Source organism: Castor canadensis, chromosome 2, assembly GCF_047511655.1.
Source record: "Castor canadensis chromosome 2, mCasCan1.hap1v2, whole genome shotgun sequence".
NCBI classification, from domain to species: domain Eukaryota; kingdom Metazoa; phylum Chordata; class Mammalia; order Rodentia; family Castoridae; genus Castor; species Castor canadensis.
Genome location: NC_133387.1, coordinates 45,511,362 through 45,527,511, shown reverse-complemented (window position 1 = coordinate 45,527,511; position 16,150 = coordinate 45,511,362). Strand labels below are relative to the sequence as shown.

Genomic DNA, 16,150 nt, shown 5'->3' with positions numbered 1-16,150 from the left:
TTTGAAGGGTCTTGAGTCCAAAGGCTACCTGGAGATAGAATTCCTTCTTCCTCAGAGGAACTCAGACTTTTTCTGCTAATACCTTCAACTGATTTGGTGAAGCCTACCTCCATTATGGAGAGCAATGGTTTTACCTAAAGTCTACTCATTAAAATATTAATCAAATCCAAAACACACCTTCATAGAAATTTACAGACTGGTGTTTGACCAAACAAAAGAGCAACACATCCTAGCCAAATTGGCACACAAAAATAACCATTACACACAAACATAAACACAGGGAGAGAGAGAGAGAGATGAAATAATATTCACAACAATACATTCACTCATTGCATGTGCTGAACGCTATTCTTTATACCTGTGTTTACTCATTGTATTCCCACCACAAATCTTTCTAGGTAAAAATGATTTGTTTTTCTATTAAAAATACTAAAAGCTTCAGGCAGAGAATTCTTAAGTAATTTATCAAGACCACATGCCAGCAAGTGGTTAAGACAGTATTAAAATTGGTAGAATTTGCTCAAAACTCATGTATTTTACCCTGAACTAGAAGAAAACAAGTCAGGAAACAGAAGGAAATTCCTCAATTAATTCACATTAAGACCATCTTAAGAATCTGGATTCAAGAAGCGGAGGGTGGGGGTGGAGGTCGAGGTGGCACAAACAATGTATACACATGTAAGTAAATGTAAAACTGATAGAATAAAAGGAGAAAAGAAAAAAGAATCTGAATTCAACAAAATAAAAGCATTACAGTAAAATAATAAAAATTCCAATAATATAATAAAATTATTAAAAATTTTAGCCTTAGATAAATTACTGTCCACGAGAATGAACTGGAGACTATGCAACATGATCGTGCAAATAAGCAAATTAGAAACAGCAAGGTACAGAACAGAAAAAAGTAAATTAATGACACAAAATGGAAAAAGTAAAGCTAAATCAAAGGAATGCCAATGAAAAGGACAAACATTTGAAAGTACTTTGGAAGAATATTATATACCTGGGACATAATATATTGCACTATTATTTATAATCATCCAATAAAAAGCCACAATATTCTTAAAATAGAAATTCTTCTTTATGGTATATTGTAAGCCATAATATAATAAAATTTCTCTAAAATAAAGTAGGAAAATAATTGATAAATAAACAGCCAATCCATACTGAAGCAAAACAAACAGCTTCTGATACTCCAAGAAAATTGGATGCAGTACAGTCAACAAGACTTATCCTAAATAAACCACTGAATGTCAAAGATAAAAAAGAATTCCTCAGATATGTAACCACAAAAGTAAACTACATAGAAACCAAGGAAAAAAATACTGTAACATCACAGAATTCCCCATAACACTCACTCATCCCTATTAGACAATGGAAAAATAACCATAAAGTACTATGGAAATTAAATTTAATCTAAAAATATTTTAACTAATCAAGATGTCATTTGCACATAGAAGCCACTGACAGTTATTAACTAGCATGAAAGTGTTTCAGGAATACAATATGCATGACTTCTTAGAGAAGAAAAATTTACTTGACAAATAACATCCAACCAAATAAGAAATGATTAAAAGTCGACTCAAGAATGGCAAAGCTAGATGAAGAGGACTGGCAGTGAACAGTGACTATTTAAGCAAAGAATGCATAGTAGACAACTTATAAGTAAGGTAGCAAAACTGAGTGTGGATTCTCTAATCCCAAATAATGTAAAAATAATTGCATAACCACAAAAATTCAGAGGCAAAGGGAAGGGGAGATGGGAGGATATTTAAGAGAGCTCATATCCTTATCTTTCAAAACAGGGAATTGATAGATTCTATTGTTCTAAATATTACTTACTAGCTTCTAAATATTTATCCCTACATCTTGCTTTCTAAAATTAGTTGGCTCTTCTTTTATGAAAAAATATCCATAGTGAAGAAACATTTTTCATTTTGCTTTTGTCTTTCTTCTACTATAGTCAAAAAATACAGATAGCTACTTTTCATTAAAAGTTCTTCCTAGGATCTCATTCTGTATTCATCATGTTTGTTTATCTGCTATGGCTCCATCCTTCTAATCCTATCATATGTACAGAAAGATAGTCACAATGGCCACTACTTTAATGGTCACCATTTCTGAATTTGAGATTACTATTTTAAAAATAAGTTATTGTACTTTTCTGCATTGATTGTTTATGGAGTATGTCTTATTTTACAAAAATACTCAAAGGACATTTTCCCTTTCAATATGTAAGCCATATAAAAAGATGTTAACAGTCACTCATTTTTGCTTATAAAAAATGGACAGGCCATTTTTTTCTTCATAATTTTCTGTAAGTTTTTAATTTGCAAACATAAAAATAATTCTCCCTTTCTACTTCTCATGAATGTGAGTACTAGAATATATGTATTTTATTAATGTGCATATTTTCACAAATTTGATAAATTCTAAGAAATATATGAGTAGTAAAAAATACAAATATCTCAGACCCTGCTATGTTCAAGAAGAAAGTGTGCCAGAAAGTCTCTGACTAAGAAAATTAAGGTAGCAATTAATGAATGGCACAGAAAAAGTGGGAAATGTATTACAATTTTTATCTTATGGTTTACTTCTCAATTCTATGCAGTATACTTTTATTTATGTACTCTGGAACATTTACAACACATGATATCTGAACAAAGTTTACAACTGGTTATATTGAGCTAACAGGGAAGAAATTAGGCAATGGCTGTCTTTATTACCTCATAAATCACATCAGTGACTAAGAATCAAAGAAAGATTCACCTAAAATGTCATACTTTCAGTAAGTTATCTTAAAAGTTGGAAAGGGATATGAATACATATTTTAATATACTAAAATAAGTTACAAGAATAGAAGGACTATTAATCTGGTTTTCACTATTGTAACAAAATAACCAAGGTTAGTGACTTTACAAAGAAAAGAGGTTTGTTTCACTCATTGTTTTGTAGGTTCAAGCTTATGGTGGTGGCATGGACTGGGTTCTAGAGGGACTTCAAAGTGAATAGCATCACAAACAATGGAGATACATGTGAGAGGAAGACATCATATCAAGGAACAGAAAGAGAAAGAGATGTGAGTGGGCACAGACATGTTTGTGTATAGCGACCATTTCCTAAGAACTAACAAGGGGTCCCACAAAAACAATGATAATCTCTTCAGTGACCTAATGACCTCCCGTGAAGTCTCAGCACCTCAACACTGCCACACTGAGGACCAACATCCTTGGAAGACAACCACATTCAAACCATGGCAAAGGATAAACCAAAAAGCTATAAAGGGACAAAGACTGGAGCTATACTTCTTGTAATGTGTTGTTTTTAGTATTTGAATATGAAAAATCACGTTTTAGAGTCACATATTTTACACAATTCTAAAATTCAATTAAAGAAGCAAACAAAAACTCTATCTGTTCCCAGGAGCTGCTGTTGATCATGTCGACATTGTGAATTAAAACACAGCAAGTAAATGATTGTGCTGATGTCAGTGGGAAGAGGGACTTTTGTGTTAAAAAACAGAAGTAAAGTAAAGGTTAAATAAAGACTTCATGATATCCCGATTTGAAAAGAAAGTGTATTGAAAGCTGTTGAACAATGTGGGGTGGGAGGAAAAATGGTAAGGGAGAGCAATGGAAGGGGTTGAACAGACCAAAGTAAAGCAGACTCACAGCAGGGATACACTGAGGAACCCCTTGGAACATCAACTTAAATATTAATAATGAAAGACAGGACTGTAAAATAGGTACAATGGGCGGGGGGTGGTGAGTGAAAGGGGGAGGGTGAAGGAAGGAGATTAAGGTGAGGGTGTAGATTGATGGACTTCTTATACTTACATGAAGAAACCTCTTGCAATTGCTTTGAGTGGGGAGTGAGGGGGTCAAGGGGGAGAGACAATGGGAGTGATCTAACCAAGGTACAGTATAAACCTACTTGGAATTGTAACAATGAATCACCCCTTGTACAATGAACATATCCTAATTTTAAAAGGTATCAGTGTACAGTCATGATTTTCTACACATGCCCCCTTAGCTCTCTCCTCTGGACAGGTCTTGAAGCAATGAAGAGCATGATAACAATGCCGGGATTATGATGTCTAATTACCATTTCTAATTCAAAGGAAATGAGGACTCCTTAGGGGGAGACTCCAAGTCTGAGGCAGGAAAATACACAACTTAAACCTGAAATATTTTGCCATAAGAAAAATATCAAATCGCATTAAAGACATATCAAAGATCTCAGAAGCCAATTTGAAGAGGCACCTGCTAGTCAAAGATAGCATGATTTGAGCATCAATTAGAAGAGTATCTGCCATATACTAAAATATTTCAAATATATTTTAATCTATGGGGTCATAATAGTCCTAAATTTTTTAAGTCATACTTGAAAGATGGTAATTTAACAACTTATTTTTTAAATTGGTAGAGGGAAGTGATCAGCATTTATCCCATGTCTCCTACATTAATTATATCTTAGAATAACTATTTATTGAGAAAAAGTTTTTTATATAAATGAAATAGGGCAGCTAATAAATAGTGAATGAAAAAAATAAAAAGGGCATCATTTTGAAACTACTATTGAATTAAGGATTCAGGAGCTGATTATCAAAAGCTGCTGGTGACTCAGAAGGAGAAGTAAACAGTTATCAGGTATTTCCTAACAGAACTACAAAATACCTGAGAAGTAGCCCTGTTCCCCTACCCAAAATGGAACTTACGTAGGAACTGCTTCTAGATACCACAACTACCAATTAACAGAAAATAGAACTGAGGAACAAGTAAAAAGACAATCAGCAAATTCCAGAATGTAATACACACTGCTGACCTATTTTATCCTTGAACTATAATAGTAGGGGAGGGAGGAGGAGAAGAGATAACGATTCATTTGGAGAGATTTAAGATATCTGCAATGAATTGAATGGTCATGTTCCCCCAAAACTTCCTATGTTGAAATTCTAATTTCCATGCTGATTAAGAAATAAATAATTAGGTTGTGAGGGTGGAACCCTCATAAGAGGATTAGTGCCCTTTCATAAGGGATCCCAGAGAATTCTTTTTGCCTCTTTCTGCCATGTGAAGAAGATACAACAAGGAGGTAAGAGGGCCGTCTGAAACCAGGAGATCCCTGGCCAGAACCAAGCCATGCTCATTCCCTGACCACTTACTGCCAGCCTTTGGAATGATGAGGGAAAAAAAAAAAAGTCTATTTATAAATCACTCAGTTTGTAGTATTTAGTTATCACTGCCCAGGCTGATTAAGACAAAGTGTATGTATTAATTTCATTTCAGTTCTGATTTTAACCAGTAAAATGTATGATATAGGCAAGACTTATGAGACAATAAAGAACAGTTGAACATTGAGTGGATATTTAGTAGCATAATTATTTCATGTTTTAAATGGAATGATGGCATGGTTATATTTTTTATTTAAAAATTCTTATCTTTTGGATGGATGGGCTGAAATATTTACAGTTACAATGATAAGAGGGCTGGAAGTTGGTTCAAAATATTCTGGGTGGAGGGGAAACTGGAAGGATTATACATAAAACTTGCAAATTACTTCAAGTGAATGGTTCTTTGGAATATCTTTGTAATTTCCCTTATAAAAGTTTTGAAAATAAAATTAAATGTTCACCTTCTGAGGTTAAATCTAAACAAATGAGACCCATGGGAATTTCAAAATACAGTGTTTTTAAAGAAAGAACAACAAGTATTAAAGGGGAAAAGTTATTGGTTTAAATGAGTTGCAAAAATGTGTTTCCTTTACACACTATACTAAAAATTATATATAATGAATCGAAAAATACAATAGGAAGAGCAAACAACTCCACTCAAGATGCAATGTCATTTAATTTACTTAGAGATGAAAGATAGACCGATGTTGTATGTCTAATAATTTTGTTCAACTGCCCAGTTAGCATCTTCCCTGCACTTACTTTCACATGCAGAAGAAATCTATGACTGCTCTGTAGTCCTTCTGTAAGAAGGATCTTGCATATTCTTGCTGGTTTTGTGGTCTTCAGCAAGAACGCAGAGGAAAGAAGCAAAAATATCCTCTTCCAACCCCTGCTCCTGGATGAAAAAAGAAAAGAACCTTTAAGACCAAAGGATATCCTAGAATGGCACTGATGTAAGAATAAGTGCTACATACAGCACCACATTTAATTTCCCCCTTTCTCCCAAATGTAAAATAAATCTGCTTCCATCTTCTGAAACACTGAGACTGAAAATCCTGTTGTAATGTTAAATAAATACCAGTATTCTAGCTGATCTTAGGAGAAGGACGCTTTACTCACAGGAAGAGCCTCTATCTCAGAAACACTTAAAGGTGGGAGCAGAAAGAGATTGTTCCCTCCCTCCCTCTCACTAAGTGCAGGTTTCTTAGAATGATTTCCAGGATGAGGTCTTAATGCCTTATCCTGGAAAGATATATTATTTGTCCTTCCTCAAAAGTGCAACTTATCCTGACATCTCAGAGACGGAAAAGTTGCAGAAGTCCGAGGAATGAGTCACTTTGCTCAATTTTGATGAGTAATCTCAGGTGTCACGGAACCCTGTTAGGAACGAGAGGGGAGGGGGCGTCACATTTGCAGACGGAAAAAGACAAACCAATCTGGATTGGATGGTGAGACCTCGATTTTCTTAAAATTGCGTCACTTCAATCCCAATTGGTTCCAGATGTTATGAACACCGACGGGTTACTGTCTCGGAAACTCTCAATCACGCAAGCGAATGGAGAGGAGGCGGCTAATTAAATATTGAGCATAAAGTCGCGTGGGGAGAGTGTCACGTGGGTCTCGAGGCTCGTCACGCCTGGGATAAATACCGCGAAGCACCAAGCAGGCGAAAGAGCGCGGTCGGACCTCCTCCTTCGCGGCTGCACCCGGAGTGCGGAGTGCGGAGCGCGCAGCGTGCGCTCAGACTCAGTGAGGATCCCGCGGGCCTGGGGCCGCAGTAAGTACTCGCGCCACCCGGAGCGCATCTGCCCAGGTGGCGCGGCTACAGCGAGAGACTGTGAGAGACTTGGTTTCTCAAATATCATCGCTCCTCTTTTGTCTCACACCTGCAGAGCCTCTCCAGGCTTGTGGATTGGGGATCTGGACAGTTGAGATTCAGGGAGAAGGGAATTTGAGAATCTTTTGGGACGTGAATCTCTTTCTTAAAATGGTAAACGGGAGATGTTATAGCCTTTATGCTTTTTATTTTGGTTCAACCAGACCTAGGGTCCGTTGTTGGGCTGAAAATTCTGCTGCCCTAACTCGTGGATAGCCACTCCTACGTGTATATATAATGTCCCCTCTCCTCGGTGTCTTCTCCCCCACTCTTCCCAGAAACCCAACATGAAAATCCTCGTGGCCTTGGCAGTCTTCTTTCTTGTCTCCACTCAACTGTTTGCAGAGGAAATCGGTGCGAACGATGATCTAAATTATTGGTCCGACTGGTCCGACAGTGACCAGATCAAGGTGAGACCCCATCCTGAGATGGCCCGCGCCATTCTTACTGCCCTCCAAACGCTGCCAAACCTTCCCTAGAGATAGCACCCTAGCTAGACTGGCGGGAACCGCGACCAGTCCAGACTCAATGAAGGGATGCAGTGGGATGGAGAGGGGCGCCATCCTCCCGGTCCTGCATGGGATTTTACGCCATGAACTAAGTTCGCTCCTGGGGGTTGCACCGTCGGGTCCAGGAATTCCCTGAAGCTGTTATGGCCTGCCTTAATGACATAAGGTCTTAGCGAGGCTGAAAACCCCGCAAGGTTTCATTCCCATGTACAGGGAATTTCGGGGGCTTCCGTCAAGCTGTACTGCCCGAGCTTTCGAAAATGCCGGGGACAGTAGAGGGAGAGTCTGTTGCAGGCAGAAGAGGGGACAAGGGCGAGCTGCGGGGGGATTAGAGAGGTGGAGGTGGGTGGGAAGCTAACTTCCCGATTTGACGTTTATTTAGAGGGAGCTGCAAGTTCCCTTTTATATGGCTCCCAGGCTATTGGCGCCAGGGAGCGCGCCAGTGGAGAAAGTTGTGCGGTGCGGGTCTGGCTTGCAAAGTGTTTTCATTTTCTCTACCCCAACTCCGCTCCCCATGCACACACACATACACACCTGTTTGCATTTAGGGCGGTGAGGGGTCCCCAAAGCCGGCACCAGGGACAAGACAAAGCCTGGTGGCGGCGCGGTAGTGGAGTGAGCAGAAAGCGCTCAGGGCCGGAAAATGCCGCGCTGCCGCCAATTAGGCGGGGCTGGCTTCGGGGAAGAGGCAGCTCCTGGCCGGCACCAGCGGAGAGAGAACTCCCCACAGACCCCAATAGCCTTGGCGTTAAGAAACCCGCGAGCTTGTCGCCTGGGGCAAAGCAGGCTTCCCCACCGAGAGCACCCGGGGCACCCACGGCTCGCTGGCGGCTGGAGCGCACGTGAGAATGGCTGGGAACACTGGGCCCCTCACTCTGTTTGTCCCCTAGGAGGAGCTGCCGGAGCCCTTCGAGCATCTTCTGCAGAGAATCGCCCGGAGACCCAAGCCTCAGCAGTTCTTTGGATTAATGGGCAAACGGGATGCTGGTGAGATGAGCCACAGTCCCCAGGTCTCTTGAGCAACCGGCCCTGCCTGCTTGCTCGCTCTTTGAGTAGAGATTTCCTCTTGCTCTTTGAGTAGAGATTTCCACCCTAAAAGAGTTGGAATTCCCAGGGTGAGACTGGCCCACACCTCAGTAACACATCCACCTGTCTGATGGATACTTTGTCATGCTTTGCATTAATAAAGTGACCCCGAAACAGGAGCCAAACTTAGCTAAGTGTCTCCTTGACTAAAGATCCAAACCGCAAAGAAAGGAAAGGCAGAAGCCTCCAGGGGTAGTTCTCTAAATGGTCCTAGGGCATGTGGAGGCTTACTTTAGAGCATTCTCTGGGGTTCAGTTTCATTTGGCCACCCCTTGTTGCCTGACAGAAATATCCTGTTTCCTGGAGTTCATTGCACCATTAGTGTGAATAGTTAATGTCAATTCATCTCTTGTCAGATCCCTCAATTGAAAAACAAGTGGCCCTGTTAAAGTCTCTTTATGGTAAACATTCCTATAAATCTTTATTTTACTGTCGTGAATTCACATGTGGAAAACTAAATAAAATATTGTATGGGCTGAAATACAAGATCCTAATTACACCCGTTTAATTAAGAGATGGATTTGTATCTCTCTCTCTCTCTCTCTCTCTCTCTCTCTCTCTCTCTCTCTCTCTGTGTGTGTGTGTGTGTGTGTGTGTGTGTGTCAAACTGGTGGCCAGCTTTGAAGATAGTAGGTGATATAGCCCTACAGTTACTAGCAGACCTCAAGAATCCCAAAATTCTGGATTTGAATCTGTGGTCCATAGAGGCATTTAATAAATATCCCTTTGTTAAAATATTTCTCTTTTATTAATAATTTGGTTATCATTTATGGCTCTGCTATATTCCTCAGGGTAGTATATATAATGGGAAATGTTACATAGTTTAAAAATCAATTTATTTTATATTTCTCTCTAAAAGATATAAAGTAGCTTCTTCAAATAAATGCATATGTGTCTGCTGACTTTGTATTTCTTTATTCTAGGACATGGCCAGATCTCTCACAAAAGTGAGTACAAAATTATTTTGACATTTACCAAATGCTAATGTTAATTATATTGTATACTACTATATATTTTACCTTATTTTCAGTCATAAATTAGGATCTAATATTTTTAATTAAGACAATATAAGAATTGAGGAAACTACCATCCACATATGACTAGCTGAATAATTATGTGAATAAAATCTGTACTTATATTAAAAAATAAAAGCAAAAATTACTTTAATACCTGTTTTAGAATTAGAATAGCTTTAGAATTTCAGTACTGGGGTTAGAAATTCATCACTTGCATTCACCTCCAATCCCTCCCAACCATCCCCACTTACACTGCAGAAAACCCCAACAATTATAGACAACTTCAAACTTGGTGAGCTGGAGCCCTTATGACATCATTTTTTTGCCAGGCTGGGGGGGAGCTAATCCAGCAACTAATTAAGTAGAAAGGGTGAAGAGCTGAGTACAGAATCCACACTAAAGGTAAATATGAACAGAGAAGCAGTTTTTTGATCCCATAATTGAAAGATAAACTTCAATCCATCAAAGCAGTGAAACTTGTCATAGGACAGTGAAGATAGCAGAATTGTGGCACTGTAGGATCATTAGATTCCAGTTTCCCCGGTTAATGGAACCACAAGTGACAGGAAGTCCCAAAGGTCCATCTTAATCACAGTGTCCTCTTACATGCCTTGTCTAAGATTTGATTAAGTAAGTGGTAGAGGAGGCCCCATGAGGCAGCAGCCCTATTCTTAACTAACACAGTAAAACCATGAGAAATTCTTCCCATAGCATCAAAACAATAACCTTTTCTAAAGACTTCATCTTTGAAAATAAACAAATCTCACTCATATTTTCTTTCTAAGGATTTGACTTTTAAGGGAATTGGATATAGCAGAATTCTATGTAATAAAAGCATATGTGCTCTGTTAATGTCAAAACTAATATATTTTCCCAAGAGGAGTATTTTTAAATCCAAGAAAATAATGATATTTTGGAAGATTATAATCATCAAAGATAGAAATCTTACTTAACTAAGGTTCACTTGTTAAGAAATATTACATATTCTGTCACACAAAGAAATAATCTTGGATATTTCTCTAACACAAATGTGAAATTGATTCCCCAAAATCAAAGGTAGCTCAAATAGCAGCAGTATTTAAAACTTTATGTAACAGATAAAATATAAAATGGAAAAAGGTATGCTAATATTTAGATATAGAATGAGAAAAGTACTTTCATTGTATTGTTTCAGTATAATTAATAAGACTTACAAGGAAACTTCATTTCTACAGGCTCATCAAAATTTGAAATATATATTTATTATATAGATATATATTTAGAAACGTGTTTTATTTTGTTCTAGTTATAACAATTTCCTTCCTCAAAGACATACATATTAAAATACCCCTAAATGTATTTTTTCAGGGCATAAAACAGATTCCTTTGTTGGACTAATGGGCAAAAGAGCTTTAAATTCTGGTATGTATAAAATCATGACTTAAACTAGACAGTAACTCAAATCTAGTTCTATTATTTTATAAGGCATAGATTTCAAAATATTAAAAAGAAATAATATATTTAAATTAGTATGTATGGTGAAAAGCATTTAATTTCAGCACTTGCAGTCAAGCTAATAGCACCACAATATAAGTCTATTTCTCTCAATCTACCAGCTTCACCTGTTCTCTGCCATTTAGTACTTACCTATCCTCAATTTCAGCCTAGTCTACTACTCTTTCCTGTAGTCCGTACAATAAGCTGTACTCAGTCTTACTGATCAAAGGTGGGTGGTGCAAGGAGAGCTGAGCGACTTTCACTTGTCACCAAAGTAATGTGAAAATTCTATAAGATTTTATATCTGGCAGTCTTCAAACACACTAAAAAATAAAGAAAACAAAGTTCTTATATAAATCACTTTCTCTCTACAAAGTGGTAGGAGCTCAAAATCTAAATGTTCTGATGGATGTTGAGAGGATGAGGCCAACCCAGTGCCTTCAAAAAGAAATGTGATCAAGTCATCCCTGAGAGGTGCACATGGCCTGTGACTAAAACCTTTGCCGAACAGAGAAGTCACGATCCTCATAACCATTTTATAGCTGAACAGCTCTTTCACTTGATAGAAAGTCTTCATTTTTTTCTTTGTTCTCTTTAGTTTTTATCCTCTGTGAATTCCACAGATAAAATCTGAAAACTCTGTATTTCTAAACTCATTCATCACTATTTTCAAGGTTAAATATCCCTTGTATCATTTTCATGGAACTTGACTTTTTTGTTAAGCACTCCAAGCCTGGTAGCCATTAGCTTAAGTTCCTGGGAAAAACTATTCAAATTCTCTTTACTGTCAGTAAAAGTAGATTAAAATATAATCATCTAATTAGATAGAAAGTAATCAGCAGCTTTCTTATCTATTTAGGATATTTCTGGTTCCTAGAAAATCTATAAGATATGCTGGCTTAACTCTTAACTATCTGTATTCATGCAAAAATAATTATCCTAGTATTTTTATTAGTTCTGTACTTTCCAAATTTATATGCTACCTTTGTACTTTCTCACCAGTAATTTGGGGCTACTGAGGTTTAAGTTTTAAAGAACTTACCAGTGTTCCAAACAAAAACCTTGTACTAGTTTCATTAATATACATTTATTTCTTCCTGCTTTTAGAAGTGGAATATACATTTAAGCCACAGTGGCATTTATTTGTTTCTATACACACTAATCCTCACATACCTGTGGCTTTCTTAGTTACGATGTTAGTCATCAACTCACCATCTCCAGAATTGATGGAGCTTTCAAAACATGCTTATCTTCACAAACTATAGATACTATGTAATTTAAAACAGATTAAATGTACTAAAAGTAATAATATGAATATAAGTAATGATAAGTAGAATCACTGTACTGAATCCGAATCAATTTATAACTAAATCTTTGTTCTTCCGTTTTGGTTAAGAAAATATAAAAAGAAAAATGCAATCGACTGTCAATCAAGGAACTTTCAATACACTCAGCTCAGACATGGTTATCATAGTCTTAGTCCACACCATACACCCCTTTGACAATTTGATAAATATAGAAACCCTCACCAACTCAGACACACAGAAGAAGTTGACATATAATTTTCAGTGTTCAAGGACCAGGTAAGAAACTCTGCTTCTATGTTAGAGGACATTATGTCTCAGCAAAATTGCTAATTTGCCTTTAGTTACTTTAATTAGCATCCATCTTAACTTCTGTAAGGAACAAAGTCATGTTACCGAAAGCTCATCAGGGACTGACTTCTGCTAGACATCTTTCTCCTAATAAAAGAGAATGGCAATAAACATCTCCTTCTCTCAAAACTGTTGAGATTAGGGCTCAGTCTGTTCCATCTTGGTTGTGCATGCATAATTGATGCAAAACATTTAGCTTTTTGTTCACATCACTTCAGGATAGGTGAACATTAGAGATCAGAGTTAGGAGGCGGAAGGGATAGCTCTGGTGCTTCTTCTCACCTTCCTTCTCAATAAACCTTTCTTACTGAGAAGACTAGAATAGCACCGGTGGTTCTTAACATTGTTCCTCTGTGGTTTCTATTTGAATTTAGTATTGTGTACAAGTACTGATTTTCCAAAAGCACATTAATTTCACTATAATGTAAATCTAAGTATATAAAGTACTGACTAATATGATAAAAATATACTTAGGTATTTGATTATAATAGTCTGATCCTTAACCTTTTGTAGTTGTAGATACCTTTGAAATTACATCTATTATTATATGATTAATATAATATTTGGCTTTTTTGTCAAGCGAATCAAAATACTTAAATACTAGCTATGTATTAAGTACTTTTAGATGCAGTGATTAACCTTTCACAGGGTGTGAGGGTGCTAGGAGGTAAGTTAAACTGCTGTAATTTGTGGACTCAGTTGAATTACCTACAGAAAATGAAACTGTTTTAAGTTTCTAGGACAATCCATCATTGGAAAGTAACCACAAGACAGAAAGAGACCCTCATACTAGTAGGTGCCCCTAGAACAGAGATTGCCATTTTTTTTCTGAAAAGAAAGAACATAAATATTCTAAGCTTCATAAGCCATGTGGTCTCTATAGTAACTTCTAAGATCTGTCATTTTAAAGCCAAAACAGCCATAAATAATATACAAATAATTGAGTGTTTGTCTGTGTTTTAATTTACAAAAAAAAAAAATGGTGGACTAGAGTAGAGTTCACCCATGGCCTGTAGTTTATTAACCTTTGTCCTAGAATAAATGTCCCTCGTTTCACTTTCACCCTCCTACTATTTGGTTATTTTAGACCTGGTCCCTTCTATAATTCACCATGAGTGTTTGCCACTGCTAAAGAAAGCTGCTGAATATCAGTATCGTACTATATCATGGAAATGCAATATATTACCTTTGAAGCACCAAATATATAATCAATGAAACCTAGAGTTCTGTGTTTAGATCACTTCTAATCAGAATAGAGAGTGAGGAAGATTGGAAGATATACAAATAAAATTCTTAGAAATACTTCTTCAGAGGGGAAAACATCCTAATGACTATAGTAAATCACTGTGTGCTTTGAAGTTTGTTTGACTCCCTCAGTGAATCCTCCTAAGACATACTTTCCCTTCTCTTGTTTTCAGTGGCGTATGAAAGAAGTGCAATGCAGGATTATGAAAGAAGACGTAAATAAACTCCCTAACTTATTTATTCAGCTTCATTTGTGTCAATGGGCAATGAATGGTAAAATAAAACATGCACTATGAAGAATAATTATTTATTTAATAATATTTATCGTTATGATGTGAAAACTAAAAAAAGTGTTTATTTTTCATATTGTGCCATATGTGTTGTAAACATGTGTTGTAATTCTAATATGATGACTCCCTCAAAAGTAGAATCAGTGGAAATTTCAGCACAGCACAGCATTCGATGAAATTATGAACACATCAATGACTTGGCCTCCAAAGAAAGAAACCATTGTTTTGAAGCAGTCACAACTGCTTCTGCTGAAAAGGGGGAATTCCTGTGGGGTCCTATGCTTTCCCTGGCCATTTTCTTGGTGAAAATGTGCCGAGACTTCGCTATCAAACTATATTTGTCTTCTTGCAGCATGTTTCATGTTTTTAAAAGTTTTAATGTGATTCTAAGGCCTTCATTCATTATATGATGTGTTGTGATAGATACCATTTTAAATAAAAGAAAAATATCTTCAGGATTTTTGTCATATTCTTTCATTAATATTTATGTCAAATCAGCAATCTTTCTTGTTCTAGATTGAAGTATGTTCAAAGCTGTTTTGGTTAAAATACAATCTCTCTCTCTCTCTCTCTCTCTCTCTCTCTCACACACACACACACACACACACACACAAATACATGCTCACAAACATGTGTGTGCCCCCACACACATAACATGGGTTTTTTTGCTAAGCCATTTGATACGACATGATTCGAAGAGAAAACAATTGTATTTCGTGAGCCAAACAGTGAAGGCTAAGTTCTGGTTAAAATATGCTGTGATTCCTTATTACAGATAAGATAATAATCTGTTCTATTTTAAAGATGAATTTCACTGGTTATTTCCTTGATGAGCAAAACATCACATCAGCACACTACCTTTGCAGCCCTGTTTACAGCTCAAGGATAAACTCGTGTGAGCTTCACTAGAATTAAGATATCAAATCAGACTCTCACAAAGTTTGTCAGACGATGATATAGAAAGTCAAAGGACACATAATCATAATGAAGAAAGGACTCCCTTATAGGCACAGGGAGCGCCTGTGAATTGCTAACACATGTAATTCTGCCTTGCAGAAGCATCAGGAATAAATACAGAACACTAAGAACATGGGAGGGAAGAGTGTATTTATTCATGGAAAAGGACTGATAAGTATCCTTAGAATTGCTTTAGGATTGCACAGTGTCAAATATTGACAAATCATGCAGGACCAGCATCACTCAGTGAAATAAAACTTCATCACTTGAGCCTGTACTGGTGACTTTTGTTGATCAGTGAAACTATTTGTAGGAGAAATGAACCAAAGCATATTTTAACTTCTGTACCTTTAATTGGTTTGCTAAAAAAAAAAACCTCTAACTAATTTTCATTATTACAAATACATTTGAATATTATAAATCACATAATGGAGAAAATTCATCCTATAGCTCTACTGCCCAACAACATTTAGCATTCTATTGAAAAATAATTATTATAACATATATAAAACATGTATAAAGTTATACATAGACTAAGGGAATAAGAGAAACATCATCATTATTGTAATAACCACTTTACAGATAGAGGTATGAAGCTTAAGAAAATGTTGGAGTCAGAGATTATAATGTGAGAAGAGTCAAGATGAGAAAGAAACTTTTGAGAAAAAAGCAGAACAAAATAATTCCTACAAATGAAGTTAACTAAACATACTGATACAACAGAATATGATACAGTCATTTAAAGTAACATGGTGCATTTAATAACATGGAAGAATATAAAAGATATCTTGTTAGACACAAAGCAACATATACACATATATTTCTCCATCCATGTTGTAACAAGAGGAACGGCATCATGAATAA

At 36.7% G+C, this 16,150-nt stretch overlaps 1 protein-coding gene across 4 annotated transcripts; it reads left to right on the top strand.

Annotated features, from left to right (window-relative positions):
* Positions 1–6,677: 6,677 nt before the first annotated feature.
* Positions 6,678–14,785, top strand: Tac1 (tachykinin precursor 1). Of its 4 annotated transcripts, XM_020154952.2 has the most exons (7): positions 6,680–6,953; positions 7,331–7,462; positions 8,452–8,548; positions 9,004–9,048; positions 9,571–9,594; positions 11,011–11,064; positions 14,213–14,785. In XM_020154952.2, exons 2-7 carry the CDS (start codon positions 7,340–7,342, stop codon positions 14,260–14,262), a joined length of 393 nt encoding a protein of 130 aa, XP_020010541.1. In that variant the 5' UTR covers positions 6,680–6,953; positions 7,331–7,339; the 3' UTR covers positions 14,263–14,785. The 4 variants fall into 4 exon arrangements, with proteins under 4 accessions (XP_020010542.1, XP_020010541.1, XP_020010543.1 ...); XM_020154953.2 differs by lacking the exon at positions 11,011–11,064 and having other exon boundaries at positions 6,678–6,953; XM_074055431.1 differs by lacking the exon at positions 9,004–9,048 and having other exon boundaries at positions 6,693–6,953.
* The last annotated feature ends 1,365 nt before the right edge of the window (positions 14,786–16,150 follow it).

What these genes read in the sequence shown, in the direction of transcription:
- Tac1 (XM_020154952.2), top strand. Translation starts at nt 7,340, where the DNA reads ATGAAAATCCTCGTGGCCTTGGCAGTCTTCTTTCTTGTCTCCACTCAA. An exon ending in CCGACAGTGACCAGATCAAG is followed by an intron (nt 7,463 to 8,451) that starts GTGAGACCCCAT and finishes TTTGTCCCCTAG; the next exon opens with GAGGAGCTGCCGGAGCCCTT. An exon ending in CCTGTTAAAGTCTCTTTATG is followed by an intron (nt 9,049 to 9,570) that starts GTAAACATTCCT and finishes TCTTTATTCTAG; the next exon opens with GACATGGCCAGATCTCTCAC.